We start from the raw sequence: 20,000 nt of genomic DNA on the forward strand, positions 1-20,000 counted from the left end.
GTGCTGTGTTAGTGTGAGGGTTTGCCAGGCTGATTTTAACAACAGAGCAGTGGCAGTCCCAAGGATTTTGCTGCCTGGTTGTCTCCAGAAGCAGACACTGCTGCCCTACCAGAGCACAGGGAGAGCTGAGGGGTGCAGAGCCCCCCTTGACCCCAGCAGGCTCTGGAAGCAGCACCTGGATGCTCCAGGGAGTGGGTGGAGGCTGGGAATAAGAAGATGGAGCAAAGATCTGAATTATATCATCCTTTTGCTTCAAGCTGCAGCTTTGCAAGCCAGCAACAATATTTCTGATTAAAACAATTAAAGTTTTCATTCCATTTGTTTATGGCAGTATTAGTAATCTGGAAAAGAGATTTGCAATAATAATAATGTACATTTTTTTTTCCTACTGTTAAGGGCTTTATTACTCTGTCCTTGCCAGAAAGCGCATTTTAAGAGCTTGGATTCAAAATTAAATATGACCTCAGTGTTTTAAAATACAATTACAATAACTATCCATTTAGTAGGGTTTTTTCTTTTACTTTTGACATATGGTCAATATACTTATGCCAGTTATTAAAGACATTATTTTTTGCTATGCTAACTATTTAACATATTGCAGCTGCCATGGTAAATAGAGACTGGTGACAAGGGACACTGAGGAAGAGCATTACATGAACTCCTTCTTAGGTTAAATTGCTGGAGTGTCTCTACATAGGTAAAGAAAAAAATCCACCACATTTGATAAGAGAAATTTATATTATTTATATGGAACAGAACAAACCAATTTACAAGAAAGGCACTTAAGTGGGGAGCTTATTTATTAATGAGTGTAGTACACAAGCTAATGGGGTTGTAATGCAGATGCACCTAAAGCTCGGAGGAGAGCGGTCTCCAGGCACTCTGCTTCAGAGAGAGGGGGGAAAGCAGGCTGGGAAAATACTCCTGCCCCATTCCAGATGGAGTTATGGCAAGTAGTTTTGTCTGTCTCATCTTAGCAGGGTGGTCTGTCCCCAGCTCTCCCATCACAGGGAGTTTTGGAATAGGAATGGGATAGGACAAGAGGGGTGGGATGAATGGGAAGGGCTTTGAGCTGAAGGAAGGTGGATTTTGATGAGATGTGAGGAAGGAATTCCCGGCTGTGAGGGTGGGCAGCCCTGGCACAGGTGCCCAGAGCAGCTGGGGCTGCCCCTGGATCCCTGGCAGTGCCCAAGGCCAGGCTGGACCCTGGGGCTGGGAGCACCTGGGACAGTGGGAGGTGTCCCTGCCATGGCAGGGCTGGGATGAGATGAGCTTTAACTTTTATCCCTTCCTACCCAAACCATTCCAGGATTCTGATGTGGCAGTGCCAGGGCTGTAAATCCCTGGATCCCAGCTTGTCCTCTGCCAGGAGGTTCAGATGTGATTCTAAGGTCACAGCAACTCAGCACCCCAGGGCAGCACCTCTGCACAGGCAAGTTCCAAAACTCCTGGATCCAGCAATGAGGCATCCCCCCGGGTCCAGAGATTTGTGGGAAGATGGGAGAAGCAAGAGCCATGCTGTTGCCAGGCTGGTCCATGAAGGGCAGAGTGTGTTTAAATTACAGTTCCTATGCTCAGCCTTTAACAAGCTCCTTCTGAGGTGGCAGTTTATAGACTCTTATTTCAGTTAATTATAACAGCACTTTTTGAAACAGTATTTTTATTGGTTTTATTGATGTGCCCTGCTGGCTTTCCGATCCAGTATTGGGTCCTACTTGGTTACCTGAGAGAAAAGCTTTTCCTCCTGGATGCAGAGGATGCAGGGATGGCCTGTGGCAGGGGAGGGCTCTCTTGGTACCTGCAGAAGGGCCCCTCCTGCCAGAGCCTGCCCAGAGTGACCGAGGCACTGTGGAGTGTTGGGAACAGCAAACTCCACATCAGTTTGATCCAAATGAAGGAAAATGCTCTTTATTCTTTGTTCTCCTCACTGTTGTATTTTTCTGGTTGAGGCCAAATTGGTAAGAGGTACAGCGAGTTCTTGGCTGGGTGATGCCATTTTGGGAGAGATCCTGCTGATGTGTGTGGTGGCATCCTCAGAGCCCTGCAGAAAGGTTTTGGAGATCTCTATTAACTATGCTGTTTTAATTGGGATATATTCATTTTTCTGAGGTGCTCTAAGGTGTCCCCAGAGTCTTCTGTTCTCCAGGTGAACAGCCCCAGCTCTCCCAGACCGCCCCCAGAGCAGAGGGGCTCCAGCCCTGGAGCATCTTTGTGGCCTCTGGACTCACTTCAGCAGGAGATGCTCAGGGGTCACAGACTTTACACCCACACTGGGAACTCGCTTTGAAAAACGTCCTGGCAAGTTGGATTCTTAAGAGGTTCCTGATTTATCTGTATCTTAATTCATTTTAATAGGCTGGAGGATCTGCAGGTGCTGTTGATTATAATTCTTGGTGCTCACTGTCATCTGGAATTCATGCACTGACACACGTCAAGGTGGACATCCAAAGTCAGGGCCCAGTTCCAATAATTCAGCCTTAGGTTTTTGTCCTTCAGTGTCCCCGTGCATCAGATCAGAGACCTGGGTCTTGCACTGTAAGGGTTGTAATGTGTATTTTAACTCCCTTAGGCTTGGTGAATTTTTTTTTTAAATCCATGCATAATTGGGATTATATCTATCTGAGATATGTAGCAAAAAATGTAAATTTGACTTCAGATACCAGTTAGCAGTTGGGTTATCACTGCGAGGCAGGGTGCTGTGTAGGGCTGGTGGGTTTGTGGCCATTGCAGAGGGCTGGGGGTGGTGGTGAATCCCCAAACCAGCTTTGCACAGGGCTGGGGATGGTGATCAATCCCCAAAACCAGTGTTGCAGAGGGCTGGGGGTGATGGTGAATCCCCAAACCAGCATTGCAGAGGTCTGGGGGTGGTGGTGAATCCCCAAACCAGCGTTGCAGAGGGCTGGGGATGGTGATCAGTCCCCAAAAGCAGCGTTGCAGAGGGCTGGGGATGGTGGTGAATCCCCAAACCAGCATTGTAGAAGGCTGGGGATGGTGGTGAATCCCCAAACCAGCATTGTAGAAGGCTGGGGATGGTGGTGAATCCCCAAACCAGCATTGTAGAAGGCTGGGGGTGATGGTGAATCCCCAAAAGCAGCTTTGCAGAGCACTGGGGATGGTGGTGAATCCCCAAACCAGCGTTGCAGAGGGCTGGAGATGGTGATCAGTCCCCAAACCAGCGTTGCAGAGGGCTGGGGATGGTGATCAGTCCCCAAAACCAGCATTGCAGAAGGCTGGGGGTGATGGTGAATCCCCAAACCAGCGTTGCAGAGGGCTGGGGATGGTGATCAACCCCCAAAAGCAGCAGGGACAGCGATGCAGCGCGGGGAATGCGATGTGCGGTTTAAGGGTCCCCTGCAGCCAGCCCTAACACAGTTAATTGCCTGTGATAAAACCGACCTCCTAGGTCTGATGGGAGACTTCTTTTATATAAGGAAAAATGTTTTGTAACAATTTCTTGTAAGTGCTAAAATTAACTGACTTTCTTTTAACCTAATTAAAGCTGGAGCTGATGATATCACCTATGCTTAATGTTGCCGAACATCTTGGGCAGAGTGTGCTGTGCTTGGAACTTGGCTCCAGTTCTGCTTCCTGCTTTAAAACATTTAATGTGAAGCATCTGCTCAGTTGTTGCTGGTTCAGGGTGTGCTCGATCTCAATCTAGAACAGGGTGGTCCTTCCCAACACAGAAGATGCACAGAAAATGGGTTTTTTTTATCTTTTCAGCAAATTCTCTGGTTGTTCTGCTGCCAAACCTGCTGATTTGAAAGGGAAACATTTGTGAAGAGGTCACTCTGATATTAGGGATATTTGTGCTCTCTCAGTAGGGCCCAGCTGTTGGTGTTTGAAGGGTTTCATTGATGGAGGGGAGCGGGTCTCTCTGGGGAAGGTCTCTGAGCTGACAGAGCTCCCGGTGCTGATGAGCACCAGAGCTGACTGTGGTTGTCTTGGCCTGGATCATTCCTGCTAACACAGATGGGGCACAGACACGCAGGATGAAATCTGGAGAGACCAGGAATTAGTCTGGAAAAGCTGTGGGTGGGAAACAGGAAGAAAGCAGCGCTGGAATGGGTGAGCAGTGTGGAGGTGGAGCAGGAAATCTTCAGCAGGGCAGTAAGGTCAGACTGAGAGTCCAGAGATGGTCCAGGCCACTGAGGTCAGCAGGGTGGTGGTGGCCAGCATGGGAAAAGGGCAGAACTTTAAAGGTGGCCTAAGGAGAGGACTGTGGACAAAAGTGAGGGGAAAAGGGGAATGGCTTCAAATTGCCAAAGGGAAGATGGAATATTGGGGAGAAATTCTTCTGTGAGGATGGTGAGGCCCTGGCACAGAGCGGCTGTGGATGCCTCTGGATCCCTGGCAGTGCTCAAGGCCAGGTTGGACAGGGCCAGGAGCAGCCTGGGAGAGTGAAAAATGTCCCTGTCCATGGCAGGGGTGGAACAAGATTATGTTTAATGTCCCTTCCAACCCCAGGCAGTCTGGGACAGAGGGAAGGAGGGTGGCATGGAGCAGACAACAAAGGGCGCACTGGGAGACACAGGAGAAGGTTGAGGTGGTTGTAGAACCAGAACTTGGTGGTTGTCCTTCCACCTGGCTGTTGTTTTAACAGAGATATTTCTTCCTAATGGGATTGGCTGCTGTGAAAACACAAGAAATGCTCAGGGAAAGGGAGCCAAGGCCACACACACAGAGCATTGTTTTCCTTGGATGTGTTTCAGGTGTTCTCGGGAAGCCACCGCTGTGGTCTCGCAGTGCCACGTCCCAGGGCAGGATCTTGTTTGAAATCTGTGTCTCCCTGTATAGGATTCCAATCAAAACTTTAATGGTCCAGGGCAGTGAGTAGCATTTAATGACCTTCAGTGCTATCACTTGAGTCTTTTGGGCATTGACATTGATTTTCCTTATCTTGGCATGTGGAGACAGGAGTCTCACTCCATCCTTTGAACTGTTTGCTGGTGCACACCAGGAGCAGGGAATAAGCAGGGAGCAGCTTTGCAGGGATCACGGGCTTGGGCAACCCCAGTTTAGCCCCCAAATTCAATGTCAATAATTGCAAAAGTTGGCGGGAAAAAATGGCACTATTTGGATATCTTTGTATTTACTCAAGAGGTGTGTTTATTTATTACTTTGTGTATCAATAATTTAATCTATTAATGTACTAGGTAATTAATTATCTATTGATTTGTTATATTATTTATTTGGAATTTATATTGTGTATATGATACTCAAATCTCTGGGCAGGTGCTTCTATCCCAGGGTTAAAGAGATGATGCAGAATTTCTCACCAGTTAGATCTGTAAAAACTTGCATCCTCCAGAAGAGATAAAAACAGAATAGGGAAAACATTGCACAGGTTATATGACAAGGACTAAGTCTGACTCAGCTCTGATTTCTCGTGTTCTTCCCTAAATGCATCAATTTTTTCTTAATAGGTCTTAAAAGGAGCAGTGTCGGTCCTGTTCGACAGGAATTGGGGTTATTGCTGTTTATTGCAGCTCTCATCCCTTTTTTAATCTCTCCCTCCCATCATAGAGCCACTTCATTTATAAGCAGCTAAATTAAACTATGTCAGGATGTGCTTGGCCATGAATTTTAAACCTAAAAAGGCGCTTTGTTCGTTGGTGCAGTTGTGGGGAAGAAATGCAGCAGAGCCACCCAGCTATTTGAACTCTTTATTTGCCACATTTACAATATTAATAACACTGTTTCCAGAAGTTGTCACATCAAGTAAAAGATCTTCATTCTGGGCTGTCTTTTGGGGCCAAATCGAGACTGGATGCATGCATTTAATAAATTGTAGTCTCAAGTAGTCATTTTGGTAAATAATTAGCTTGGGTGGAAGAATAAGTTAGCATATTGTATGCATCTAATGCTGCAAATGTACACCCAGCAAACTTTGCTATTAATCAACAGTCAAGCACTGTAAGTTGGGTCTCATACATAATGAATTGTCCTGAAACCTCCTGGGCTTCATTGATAGAAAAATAAGAGAAAACACCAGTGTAGTAAGCTTTGGAATAAAATTTAACGAGATTGCTCTGCATCCCGTAATCGGTTTGGAGTCATTAGAGACCAGATAATTCAGCTGCAGTTTTGGGGTGGCTTTAGCCTTCATCTATCAAAGAAAGGCTGCTTAAATGACATTTGGGTGTGGATAAAATACATTTTTAGTTAATTTCACAATGAAGGTTCCAGTAAAAACATCAACTCACTCTGTGTTGTTGTGGAACATGTAATGCTGCCTCACTAAGTCTCATTTTAATGTGAATTTTCGTGTGCTAATCATCACTGATCCTTCCATTTGAAAGGTAACACAGCAGCTATTTCTCTAAAAGAAAATTAGTTTGGTAAGATAAGCACAGATCTATATAATTGTAAGAAAAGGACAGCCTTCAGTTTTCAGATAGTGCAACTTTTTTCTGTTATGAATTCAGGTGTGTGAGAGTTATGTGACAACTTGTCTTCAGTCATTTGCTGATCAAACAAAAAATGTCATTTAAAAACTGATAATTTTAAAATTATTTTGGCCCCTCATATGTATTTCATGGCAAGAGTTAGCATTCAGGTCCTAGAGGATCAACAGTGACTTCTTCTCCAAATGTAAAAATTTACTCTGGTTAAGGAGCTCTGTTATTTACTATTTTACATATCTATATAGATATATATCTAAATAGATAGATAGATATAAAAAACATATAAATATTAAGAATTGTCTATACTAATGACACTCATAGAGCTCGGTACCAACAGTCACCAGGCTCTTCACACCATTGGGGAAGAAAATCACAGAAAAAGTGTACAAGAAAAAAGGTAAAATTACAAAATTACAAAATTTTAAATTATGAAACATTACCAAAAAATTAAAAGTTAAAAAATTAGAATTTAATAATGTAATCTGAAATGGCACTTTGTTGACTCCAGGTTAGGAGGAGTTGCAATCTTTATTTAGTTGAGGAGCTTTTTTCATTTCTGTCTTAAACAAAAAAAAAAAAAAAAATTGAAAATTTTAAATTTGAAGTAAAGGGGTCTCTTCACTGGCTCAGTTTCTAAACCTCTCCTTAAGCAAACCACTGGAAGGTGGGGTGGTTTTCCAGGGATAAAACACTCAGGTGTGTGTGGCTACAGGCAGTGGAATTGGGGTTTTGGATGTTACATTCAAACAATCAATTGTATTTAAAATACGCAAATATTTTATAAATAGACATCTATTTTATAAATATGTTATGGGAGCTGCTAGGACATTCTCCTGGTATTTATTTATGCTAAGGGAGCTGCCAGCTCCTGGCTTTCCCACAGGGAATGTGCCAGCAGAGTTGTGTTACATCCCCTTCCTTCCAGCACAGCTCAAGGTCCTCCTTGTTTCCCTTAAGTTTCTGAAGGACTGAGGCAAAAAGCAGCTCAGAAATAAATAATGAGCATCCTGCCACTTCAGGACATGGCTTCTCCCAGCATTTCTCTGGTTTCCATCATGGCTGAGCCATTTGGGATGATCCCGAAGCCAATCCGCTGCTTACATGTTTATTTTGGAAGCTCCTTAGAAACTTCCAGTTCTTGGCAGTGGCTTTGGAAGGAGCCTGTTAAACTGAAACAGGTGCTGCTGCTTTCCTCCCCCTCTGCTGGAAGCAGATTTTCCTTCCTTTCATGCCATGCAAAGGTGAGGGGTGGAGCTTTGGGAAGGCTCCTGTCGGTGCATCGGTGTGGATGCAGGAGCCTGCTGCCTCCCCAGCTTGGGCAGGCTCTGGGAAGGGCTGGAATGGAAAGGAATGGGGTGGATTCAGGGGGAATGTGTGGAATAGCTGTGGGGTACGAAAACCCTGATCCTGGGGTGGATTCCCATGTTAGGATTGGTCTGGGACTCTCTTGGATGTCACCACCATGGCTGGAGATGTGCAGCAGCAGCAGTGGGTATCTGGCCTGAGCAAAGGCTCTTTGTGAGACACATCCAACTGGGAAAAATATACATTTCTTTCTACATGGCCTTAGGTAGCTTAAAACCAGGGGTTTTTTCTGATTGGGGAATTTGTAGTTGTAATGAAGCATCCCACTGTAAAGCCATGTTGGTCATGTGAAGCTGAATATCCATTTACCCCAAATATCCCCAAAACGTTAGGGCAGAAACGTGACAGACATGTGACACTGCTGACATATTAGAGGGCACCACATCACTGCAAACAGAAAAAGTTCTGGTCAAAAAATAAAATTAAATTTAAAAATATAAAATAAAATAAAATAAAATAAAATAAAATGAAATGAAATGAGATAATAAAATAAAATAAAATAAAATAAAATAAAATAAAATAAAATAAAATAAAATAAAATAAAATAAAATATGAAATGCACACTAAACACCAACAGCAACAATTGGTTGTTGACGAGGTAGAAATACAAAACTCTCCACTTTGAATCTTTTGGGATGCCAGGCAGCACTCAGCATAATTCAGGAATGAAAACAAGTGCAGTGACAGACTCTGATGAAAGTGGAAGCAATTTAAACAATATTAATGTGATTTAAATAAATGTTTCTCATGATTCCAGCCCCACTGCAAAAAAAAAATTTAAAAAAAAAAGACATTGGTACTTTTTAAGGAAAAATAAAAAAAAAAAAATTCTCCAGGGTGAAAACAAAGGAGTCAGATTTCTTGTCAGATTTCTTACATATTTTGTTTAGGGCTTGGAGTTTTTTATTTTTCAATGAAAACACATTATTTTCCTGTTTAAAAGTAAAATTGCATCGTGTTGACCACAAGTTTAAGACATGAGCTCTCCATGGGCAAAGCAGTGGAAGGCACAACAAGGCCACTTTGGCCACCACCCTGTGTGCTGCCGGTGCCTCTGTGATCCTTTCCTTGGGGGTCACCCCGGGCAGGACATCAAGAAAGGCCCTTTTTCCTTCTTCATTCCCAAAGTTCAGGCCCAGGTAGTTCATATGACTCTCAGGTGTGTTTTTTTCTCTAAATTTCAACTTGTTCCCGTCCACCTTGACTCAGAGGAGCTCAGAGATCCGTGCCTGGAGTAGGGAGTTGAGAAACCTTCCAAGAAACCCGACACTGAGCAGAGGGATTTCCTTCCAGGAGGGAATTTCCCATGATGTAACTCCTCTGCTCTTCTTAACAATGTTTTCAGACCACTTGGACTCTGCTCTTTGAAAGGTACTTAAGGCTTTGAAGCCTGAGAAAATCCTTTAAAAGGCAGCTGGTGCTTTCAGGGGGATATTTAATGCCGAGGTAGTTTGTGGAAGTTGTGCTATGCAAGTTTGGAGAGGGAAAGGGGAGGAGGGAAGGGCAGGGAGGGGAGGAGGGCCAGCAGAAGACACCCATGCATGAGTTATGTGCCTTCTTTTTCTTCATTAAAGCTCTCAAATTCCCAGGAATAGCTGTTGCCATCTCTAGCCAAGCAAAATTAATGTGAAGGTTTTCCTCTTTTCTATTTTCAACTCCCTGCCAGTTTGAAGCTCTGGCTGTGTGTGTTGGCACGTGGAGTGTGTGTCCTGCAGGAAAAGAAGTCAGTGCATTCCTGGAGAGCAAATTCATTCCTGCCTTGCAAAGCCTTCCCTTTCCTGGCCAAGGTGGGGGTGGCCCTGGAGGTGGCAGGTGTTGGGAAAGCCTCTGGTGCTGGATTGCTGGGAGAATGGTCCCACCAGAAACATCTGGAGATGTTCAGCGGTGGCAGGGCGCTGCCATTTAAAGCAGCAATTAAAAAGAAAATTAAAAATAAATTCTCTCCAAACACTCCTGGCCAGGGAGCACCTGGAGAAGTGAGGAATGTGTGTGTGATGGTTGGGCTTGGAATGGAACCTTAAATCCCACCCAGTGCCAGCCCTGCCATGGCAGGGACACCTCCCACTGTCCCAGGGGCTCCCAGCCCCAGTGTCCAGCCTGGCCTTGGGCACTGCCAGGGATCCAGGGGCAGCCCCAGCTGCGCTGGGCACCTGTGCCAGGGCTGCCCACCCTCAAAGGGAACAATTCCCAATTCCCAATCTCCCATCCAGCCCTGCCCTCTGGCACTGGCAGCCCTTCCCTGGCTCCTGTCCCTCCATCCTTGTCCCCAGTCCCTCTGCAGCTCTCCTGGAGCCCCCTCAGGCCCTGCAGGGGCTCCCAGAGTCTCCCTGGCTGCTCCCCACTTGTTTTGGGGGTGCCTGATGGTGGTTGGGTGCCCTTGGGCTGCTCCTCACACAGAGCCCAGAGCTGCTGCTCCCAGAGCCGTGAGGAGATGGAGCTTTTCTGTTTTATTGGTGATATTACAGCCCAAATGATTTCCAGACTCCCAAGAATGGGAAACAGGATGATGTGAAAAACATAAGGAGACCATAGCTTTGAGCACTCGTGGTGCTCTTCTGGGTAAATGGAGCAGAAAAGTCTCCCCACTTCTGTGCCAGCTTTCAGAGGAGTTGTTGTTATTATATTCTCTCATTATTATTTTCTTGTAGCTCCAACAATTCACAATAAAACAGAGCCTTATTCTGCTGTGTTGTACCTGTGTGAAATAATGGATTATCCATGGTGTTGGGAGCTTGGTTTGAAGTCCATGCCATGGGGATTTGTGCACAAAAGTTAGTGCATGGATTCTCATCCTTTTTCTTTAAGCAAAGATATTATTAATCAGAAAAACAGCATAAAGTGGACACCAGGTTTAAAAAGCAACCTGACCTACTTCACATACATAAAGGAAAGTCAAAAGCGTCAATTTGATAAATAAATGGAAAGAGAAATAAAATTGCACTTAACTCCTACCAAACTGGATTTTTTGGGAGTTTCTGGAATTATTTTGGGACATTTTGGGTGGGAATTTGGGAAATTTTTGTGGATTTTTGGGGGAATTTCAGGGATTATTTTTTGTAATTTTGGGAATTTCAGGGATTATTTTGGGAATTATTTGGGGAATTCTGGGAAATTTTTTTTTGAAATGTTGGGAATTATTTTGGGGATTTTTGGGGGGAATTTCAGGGATTATTTTGGAAATCTTGGGGGTTATTTTGGGAATTATTTCAGGAAATTTGGGACTTCCAGGGAAAACCAGAAGACTCAGCTGTTGAGGTCTAGCACTGAGGAACCTCTGGCTCTGGCTTTATTTCCAGCTGGGAGAAAAAGCTGCAAGAATCAGGAAGCTTTTGCTGGTGGTGGTGGTGAGGGTTCTGGATGTGAGAAGGTTGCTGGCAGGGGTTGCTGTTCTGGCCATCACCCTGGGTGTTGTTGTCTCCATCATTTCCCATGGATGCACTGTGTGTTCCCTGCTGTCCTCACACAGCTCTCTGCAGTTCTGAGAGACCCCACCCCACCACACCCCAGCCTTGGGAAGCACCAGGAGAGCACCCCCACCCCCTTCCCAGCACTGCTGTGCACCCCTGGAAACATCCAGCTTGGAAAACACAGCTGGACCCAAATCCAAGGCTCCCTTATTCACTGCTCTCATCCACACCTTGCTCTTCCAGAGGGAAAGAAAAAAGAAAAAGGAGCAAGGGAAGAAGCCCATTTTTATTTACAGGTGCTTTCTGTTGGCTCACTTTGCTCCTCAGCCCCTGCAAGCACGAGCTGCCACTGAAAATCAAATGAATTCTCAATTGCTTCCTTCCAATTCAATCAGGGGAGGGAAGCAGAGACCTGCCACGGCGCTGGAGGAAGGGAGAGCTGCTTCCTTCCCTCCTTCCCCGGGGATGGCCTGGGGACAAGGGACTGCACCCCCAGGGGACACGGAGGAGGAGCCTCACCTCCATCCCTCCTGGAAGCACAGGGATGTGTCACCCACCTGGCCTGGGTGCTGTTCCTGCTCGCTGACATTTCCCACGTGGCTGTTCCCTCGTACCTGGGTTTTCCTACAGGTGTTCCTAACACTGTTCTGCAGTTGTAGGGGTGATGAGGGTGAGGTTTTGTTCCTGCTCTGAGGAATGCCGTCACTTTTCTCTGAGAAGAAAAACGGTCTGGCTCCAGATTAAATGTTTAGAGGTTTTCATTTTGCTGATACAGAGTGTGAATACTCGGTTTCATCACAGCATCACAGAGTTGTTTTGCTTTGAAGGGACCTGTGTTGTTCCACTCAAGGTTGTTCAGAGCCCTGTCCAGCCTGGTTTTGTCATTTTTCACCATGTAACGTTGCCTTTCTCTGTGTCTCAGCAGGGCAGAGCCCTCGGCGCTGTGCGAGGTGTGCGAGGGCGCCGAGGAGACGCCGGAGCCCCTGCAGCAGTGCACAGCCTGGCTGCGAGCCTACTTCTGTGAGCCAGGCAGCACAGGGAGCCTGCCCGTGCCAGCCTTCCACCACCCCCTGCTCCAGAGAGGTCAGTGCCACCCTCCCTGCCCTCTGCCAGCAGCAGCTGGTCCCCATCTCCCCATCCTTGCCCTAGAAAGTGACGGGGTTCAGCTGAAAGGCTGGGCTCTGAGCACACCTGGAGGGCTGTGAGCTGTGGCTCCATGAGCTGTGGCTCCAGAGGGCTCAGTGCCACCCTCCCTGCCCTCTGCCAGCAGCCACTGGCCCCCATCTCTCCCTCCTTGCTCTGTAAAGTGACGTGGTTCAGCTGCTGACACTGGAAGGTTGGGCTGTGAGCACACCTGGAGGGCTGTGAGCTGCTCTGTGAGCTGTGGCTCCGTGAGCTGTGGCTCCAGAGGGGTCAGTGCCACCCTCCCTGCCCTCTGCCAGCAGCCACTGGCCCCATCTCCCCATCCTTGCTCTATAAAGTGTCGTGGCTCAGCTGAAAGGCTTGGGAGCACACCTGGAGGGCTGTGAGCTGCTCCATGAACTGTGGCTCTGTGAGCTGGGGCTGCCTAAAGCAGCTTTTGGCCACCAAGAGGGGGGATTGAGGCTTTGCCATCACTGTCCATGGCTCCCTGACAGGAGGGGGCTGTTGAGGCTGTGGAAGGCTCTGGTCCATCCCTAGAGCACAGCCTTCCTCTCAAACCTCTCAGGGCTGGACCCCAAACCAGCAGCAGTGCTTGCACCAAGGAATCTCATTCACAAAGCCAAAAGGAATTCAAGAGCCTGTTTAGGAAAACAAAAGGAAAGAAAAAAAATATTAATGTTTTATTTATCTAATTTTTTTTAATGTTTTGTTTGAAAAATTTAATGTTTTATAAGGCACTGAAGAATTTTTGAAAGGAAAAATAAGGATATTTGTTAACAGGAAGCTTCCTGAGGGAAACAATCAGCACCCTTGGATTTTTGAGCAAAGGAAGGAAAGTTCTTCAGCACCATCCAAGCTGAGAACTCAGCCAGGGGCTGGGCAGGGCTGGGGCATGGCTGGTGGCTGTGAGCATCACCTGAGGGTCCCTGCAGCTCCCTGGCCTTGCGAGGGTGGCCCTGGGGTGCCACTGCCCACTGCTCTGGGGGGTTTGGGTGTGCCCAGCTGGGCTGCAGGGCAGTGTTCTCCTTTCTGCATATGCTCATCCAGTTTTTTTTAATTTATCTCCCTCCTTTGCTCCTGGCCTGGCCCAGGTCTGTGTGTGTGTGCTTTATTGGGGGAAGGCTCCTACATCATGGAAACATTAATGAAGAATTAATTGGCTCAAATCACAACGGTGTGAGAGCATTTCTGTTCTTCTGTCACTTTCTCCTACTGATACTTTCATAAAACTGAAAAAAATTACGTGGGAAGGAATGTGGAAATAAATGTGAAAAATTGGAAGGAACTGGTTTTAAAAGTTATTTAGGAGAAAGGTGATGTAAAAACCAAATTCTGATGGATTGCACTTCAGTTTATGTGCACATCAGAATTGCAGCTTTGCTAAATTAGGAATTTGGTATTTGTTTGCTTTTACACATTTACATTTGAAAGTGCCTGCTTGTTTCTCCAGGCACTGAAAAACGCAGAGCAAACATCAGTGAGAGCTGAGGATCCAAAGCCAGAAAGGCTTTTTCTCATCACTCTGATTTTCTTACATTTCTGTTCAGCACCAGGGGCCCTGAGCAGGCTGGGGCATGGGAGGTGTCCCTGCCCATGGCAGGGGTGGCACTGGAGGAGCTTTCAGGTCCCCCCAGCCCAAACCAGGCTGGAATTCTGGGATTCCATGGTCATCAAAACCTCTGGCCCCTTTTTCCCCCCCTTCCCTGTAAATGTGACCATGTTCAGTATTGCTCTTTGAGAGAGGATTCAAATTCCATCCTCAAGTGCTTTTGTAATCAGGACTGACTGTTGCATAATTTCTTCCTAATCAGTGCTTACATCAAATTTTAGTTTATCTTTCTGCACTAACTTTATCTGGGGACCAGAAGGGTTTTGGTTATGCCAAAAAACACATTAAAAAGGTTTCTCATCCAACAAAAAAAAATGTGTAAAGTGCTTTTGGGATGAAAAACTTCTCAATTCATGGTCAGTTTGCTGCAGCTGCTTTTGTGCCAGCTTTGAAGACATCATTCCTTGTGGAGAAAGAAAATCGTGACAATCAACTCTGACATAACAAAAGCAGAGGGATTTGCAGATTCAGAAAGTAGAGATGATCTGCTTTATATTCATTAAGAAATTCTATAAAAATTCAGTATCTGCTGTTTCTCCCATATCATAAATCTTTCCAAAGTGCCTTTAATTTTCTAAATTACTGCTAAACAGGGGAAATGTGTTTAAAAGCACTTAAAATACAAAATCAAGCATTCCTCTCTTACCTTGGCATTGGCAAAGGTGGAATCTGAATCTTGAGGCAGGCAGGAGAGTCATGGAATCACAGAACCATTAGGGTTGGAAAAGACCTTTAAGATCACCCAGCCCAAGCCTTCCCAGCCCCAGCACCACGCTCACCACTGATCTGTGTCCCCAGGTGCCACATCCATTTGGTTTTTGAGTATTCCCAGGGATGGTGGCTCCACCACTGCCCTGGACAGACTGTGCCAGGGCTGGACAGCTTTTCCATGAAGAAATGTTCCCTAACCTCCAATCTAAACCTCCCTGGCACAGTTTGAGGCCATTTCCCCCAATCCTGTCCCGTGTTCCCTGGGAGCAGATCCTGACCCCCACCTGATTCCCTGTCAGGGGTTTGTGGAGAGGGAAAAGTTGGGTTTCCCAACACCTCCAGGAGTTCTCCCCTTACTGGCCCTCCAGCTTCTATGCAGCCAATATATTTATTTTTAACATAATTGAAAATGTGAAACATAATTTCAACAACCTGTGTCATGGCCAGCATCCAGTGTGGAATTTCACTGAGCAAAGTCAGCTTCTCCCACTCCTCTGAGAAAAACCCCTGCACATTCCTAATGGGAAATGATTAATTGCTCTTAATGGAGCCTGGTCATTAGCTCCCTTTCTGTGCAAAGAAGAAAATTGGACTGTTGTTGTTTTGGGTCATTTGTGGGTCTGGGACACGGGGAAGGCGACACTGACTCGGCCACGCCTGAATTTCCTGCCCTCCCTTTGTGGTGCTGTGGAGTAGGGTGGCACAGGATGGCACAGGGTGGCACAGGGTGGCACAGGAATGGTTGTGCTGTGTTTTGGAGTGGCACAGGGGTGGCACAGGGTGGCACAGGGTGGCTGTGCTGTGTGTTTGCAGTGGCACAGGATGGCACAGGATGGCACAGGGGTGGCACAGGGTGGCACAGAGGTGACACAGGGTGGCTGTGCTGTGTGTGTGCAGTGGCAGTGTGGCACAGGATGGCACAGGGATGGCACAGGGTGGCACAGAGGTGACACAGGGTGGCTGTGCTGTGTGTGCAGTGGCACAGGGGTGGCACAGGGTGGCTGTGCTGTGTGTCTGCAGTGGCAGTGTGGCACAGGATGGCACAGGGATGGCACAGGATGGCACAGGATGGCACAGGGTGGCACAGGGTGGCACAGAGGTGACACAGGGTGGCTGTGCTGTGTTTGCAGTGGCAGTGTGGCACAGGATGGCACAGGGGTGGCACAGGGTGGCACAGGGCTGGCTGTGCTGTGTGTGTGCAGACCAGATGGCTCATTAGAGCACAGGACAGAGGAAATGGGAGACACAGCAGAGTTTTCCTTTGCCCTGTGATGAGCAGCGGTGTCGCAGACATCTTTTGTGAAAATCCTTTTCTGAGGATGCTCTATGCTTTCTCTATGCTGAGAAGCTGAGAAGTTTCAGCAACAAAATGTACCCAATGGTTATCTGCTGCTGTGGAATGCAACAGGTGCATCTGGGATTGGCCCATCTTAGATGTTTACAATTAATGGCCAACCGCAGCCCAGTTAGTTTGGACTCTCTGTCTGAGACACAAACCTTTATTATTCATTCCATTCTATTCTTAGCTTAGCCAGCCTTCTGAGATGAAACTTTTTCCTTCTATTCTTTTTAGTATAGTTATAAGGTAATATATATAATTATGTATATATTATATAGTTTAGTATAGTTATAAGGTAATATATATAATATGATATAATATATGTAATATGATATAATATATATAATATAATATGATATAATTTATATTTTATATCATAAAATAATAAATCAGCCTTCTGAAATATGCAGTCAGATCTACGTCTCTTCCCTCATCCTGAAAACCCCTGTGAGCTCTGTCACGCAGCAGCCCTGGGGTTCTGCTCCTTGCTGTCCTCACTGGATGAGCCCTTTGCATTCCTGAGGGTTCCTCCATCCACTCCTTGTCCTGAGGGTGCAGACCTGGAGCAAAGCTGAGCTCTCCCCTCAGTGCAGCCCAGTCCTGCTCCTACCTGAGCTGTCAAATCCTGGGTCAGGCTCAGAGGCCTTGAGGTGGCATTAGGGGCATTGATGGTTTTGAACCGAAGGAGGGTCAGTTTACATTGGATTTTGAGCAGGAATTGTTCCCTGGCAGGGTGGGCAGCCCTGGCACAGGTGCCCAGAGCAGCTGGGGCTGCCCCTGCATCCCTGGCAATGCCCAAGGCCAGGCTGGAGCAGCCCGGGACAGTGGAAGGTGTCAGGAACACGATGGACTTCAGGGTCCCTTGCAGCCCAAAGCATTCCATGATTCTGGCACATTCCAAGGCAAAGGCAGAGCCCAGCTGTGCAGAAGGAGCCAGGAGGAGCAGCTGAGGATGGAGAGCAGGCAGGAGAGCCGTGCAGCTGAAATCCCCCGTGCCTGGTGTAGGTTATTCATCCAAGAGGGGATATTGATGAAGCACCTCATGCATAATGGGAGCCTTCAAAGGAGCTGGGAGCAGCTCCATTCTCCCGCCCAGCTGACGTAGGCAGGCCTGTAATCAATAATTACCCTGTGATTTCCTGCTCCTCCAGACACTGGCACTGCCCAGGGCTGCTGGGAGCGTGGGGAGACGCCAGCTCTGGGTTGAGGAACCTCCTCCCTTTGGGTCAGCTCTGTGGAGTCAGAGTCACCCCTGGGCTCGCCCTCCTCCTCTGTGGGGCTGTGGGATATCCCCCCTGGGAAGCTCCCATGGAGGAAACCCTGCCATAGCACATCCTGAGCACTCTGCACCCTTCCAGGAGCAGCACTAATACCTCCCTTTTACTCCTTTTGAACTTTCCAAACCATCAAAAACTCAACAGCTTGCAGCAAATTAAGAAAGAAAAGTAAATTTTCCTGTGTTTTCTGATTGTGACTCAGCAAAGGCCAGAGTATTTTTTTATTCTTTTAGTGGACAGAATATTTAAATCACAAGATTGTGGGGCTGTTAATTTGTCTGCTTCTGAGATGACGTATTCAACATCCCCTGATGCTTACATTTAAAAGGGATTTCAGGGCCTGTGCTGCTCACCCTAATTATGGTATCCTGAGAGTAAATTTTCCCCACGTACAATTTATCCATGGACTTTTTCAATATATAAAAATTATTTCAATAAGAAAAGCATTTACATTACTAAAATGAATTACAGATCTCTTTTCCTTTCCTCTAAATTCCAGTAAAAAATATTGCAAGAATAATTGACTTGGTTGAGATATATTGTCAGGTAAAGCTGGAAGATTTGAAGCTTCAGGTGCCAGTTTGTGGATAAACTGTCTGCAACTTTTGTAAATGCATATTTTCATGTTTCAGGCATGCACATGTTCAGCTTCAGTGTATTTAGTCAATCCTGTGGTGACCTTTGTGTTCAGGTGTCATTAAGCTGAGACTTATGATCAGATTTTGCTTCAAGGAGCAGTCCCTGGGACTTCCTTCCTTTATTTTAGAGATATTGGTGTAGATATAGCTGATATAGATAGATATAGATTAGATATAGATACATAGACATAGATATATAGATATACATAATATATATATTATATATTATGTATATCTATATATAATATAGATATAGATATAGATGATATAGATATAGATATATATATATAGATGATAGATATAGATGATAGATATAGATATAGATATAGATATAGATATAGATGTAGATAGCTGTAGATATAGATATAGATCTATAAGATGTAGATATATATTTATGGTTAAAGCATAACCATCCTTAATAGGAAAAGCAGCAAATGCAGCCAACAGGGAAACCAGGAGTTCCAGTATCAGCTCTTCATGGTTCCCTTATTCCCAGTAAAAATGGAAAATTCAATTAATTTCTCTAGGAAAGTGGGAACCCAGCAGGTTATATCAACTACAGACATGGATAGGTGGGAGATTGGGCAGGAATTGTTCCCTGACAGGGTGGGCAGGGGCTGGGATGGAATTGCCAGAGCAGCTGGGGCTGCCCTGGATCCCTGGCAGTGCCCAAGGCCAGGCTGGGCACTGGGGCTTGGACACCCTGGTGCAGTGGGAGGTGTCCCTGTGTGGCACTGGATGAGCTTTGAGATCCCTTCCAACCCACCCCATGGGATTCTGTATTTATATTTTCCAGTCTTGAGCTGCTCTGTTCACTTGCTGAGAAGGCAGGACTTGCCCTTTCCTAGGCAAATACAAATTGCCATTTTCACCACTGATTTTTGCAGCAATTTGTGAAATTGTCTTAATTTGGTACTAGAGGTTCAATTCATTAAGGGAAAAAAGGGTTGATAAATGTTTCTGATTTTCCCTTTCTCAACCCTGCAGCTTCATCAGACATGCAAATACATTTCTATTTAGGCTTTTAGAAAGTGTTAAATATGAAATAATCTGCTCGGAAACGTTCATACTTCACATATCTGGACATGGCAGATTCAAGTGCAGAGAGCTGACAAGCTTTCCTATTTCTGTCTGCCAACTCAAAATTCAAATTCCAGAGACTGGCATCTTCTTTTATTACCATTTCATGTGAGAGGAGTTTTGATAAGCAGAAAGTCACTGTTTTGTGAGACATTTAATGGATTTTTACAATCCAATACTTTCCTACAATTTTCTGCAAACAGAAATCAATCCTCTCCAACCTTTAAAAATGGAAACAGCAAAACCCCAAAATAGCCCAGTTACTTTTATACCTCTAATTCTTTTTCCAGCCCATTGCTTTCTATCAACTATATGTATTTAAAAACAAAACTAAACCAAAAAAAAAAACCAAATCAATACAAATGCATTCTGGACAGAAACCTGCAAAATTCCTGACCCAATTCCTGTTGAATTCTGACCAAAATTCCCATAATTTCCAGTGGAAGCCCGTGTGGTTTTAAGTATATCTTAAATACTTTTATTGAAGTTCATAGGGTAAATTGTCTGCCAGATGTGGCCCATTTAGGACAATTCAGGCCCTCTTAGGTGCAAATTTCCTTTTTGGCAGCACTGATTGCAGACGTTGATGGGGTTTTGGTGGAATCTTTCAGGGTATCCATCACTGCTGTGACCTTGGAAGAGGCTAAGGGTGGGCAGAGCAGTGTGTCTGTCCTGTCATGGGGAAAGCAGTGAGAGGATAATTTATTTTAAAAAATAAATTTTAATTTATTTATTTTAAAAATTCATTTTTTAAATAATTAATTGTATTTCCAGTAGGACAATCCTTTCTTGCCAGCATTCTTAACATTATTACAGGTAGGCCATAGTTAGAATGAAGGAGCATTTTATAAATTTGGGGTTTTTTAGGTAAAAGTAGGTTGAAGTGATCACCTGTGCAATGGCAATATTTTCACTTGTTCTCAAGAGAATTTGAGGATATTCAATATCCAGGATTCTGAAACAGCTGCAGAGATGTGTGAGTCCTATTATTTCGAATTTTTGGAACATTATCAAATATTATCAA

The 20,000-nt window shown here is 45.5% G+C and overlaps 1 protein-coding gene across 2 annotated transcripts in view; it reads left to right on the forward strand.

The window, feature by feature from the left end:
* The window catches only part of MGMT (O-6-methylguanine-DNA methyltransferase), a 138,370-nt gene that overhangs the window by 95,241 nt on the left and 23,129 nt on the right, over positions 1–20,000 (forward strand). For both annotated transcript variants that reach the window (XM_066554794.1, XM_066554795.1), the window contains exon 4: positions 12,102–12,262. In XM_066554794.1, coding sequence (XP_066410891.1) covers positions 12,102–12,262 — 161 coding nt within the window. The remainder of the gene's footprint in view (positions 1–12,101; positions 12,263–20,000) is intronic.

Source organism: Molothrus aeneus, chromosome 8 (assembly GCF_037042795.1).
Source record: "Molothrus aeneus isolate 106 chromosome 8, BPBGC_Maene_1.0, whole genome shotgun sequence".
Lineage (NCBI taxonomy): Eukaryota > Metazoa > Chordata > Aves > Passeriformes > Icteridae > Molothrus > Molothrus aeneus.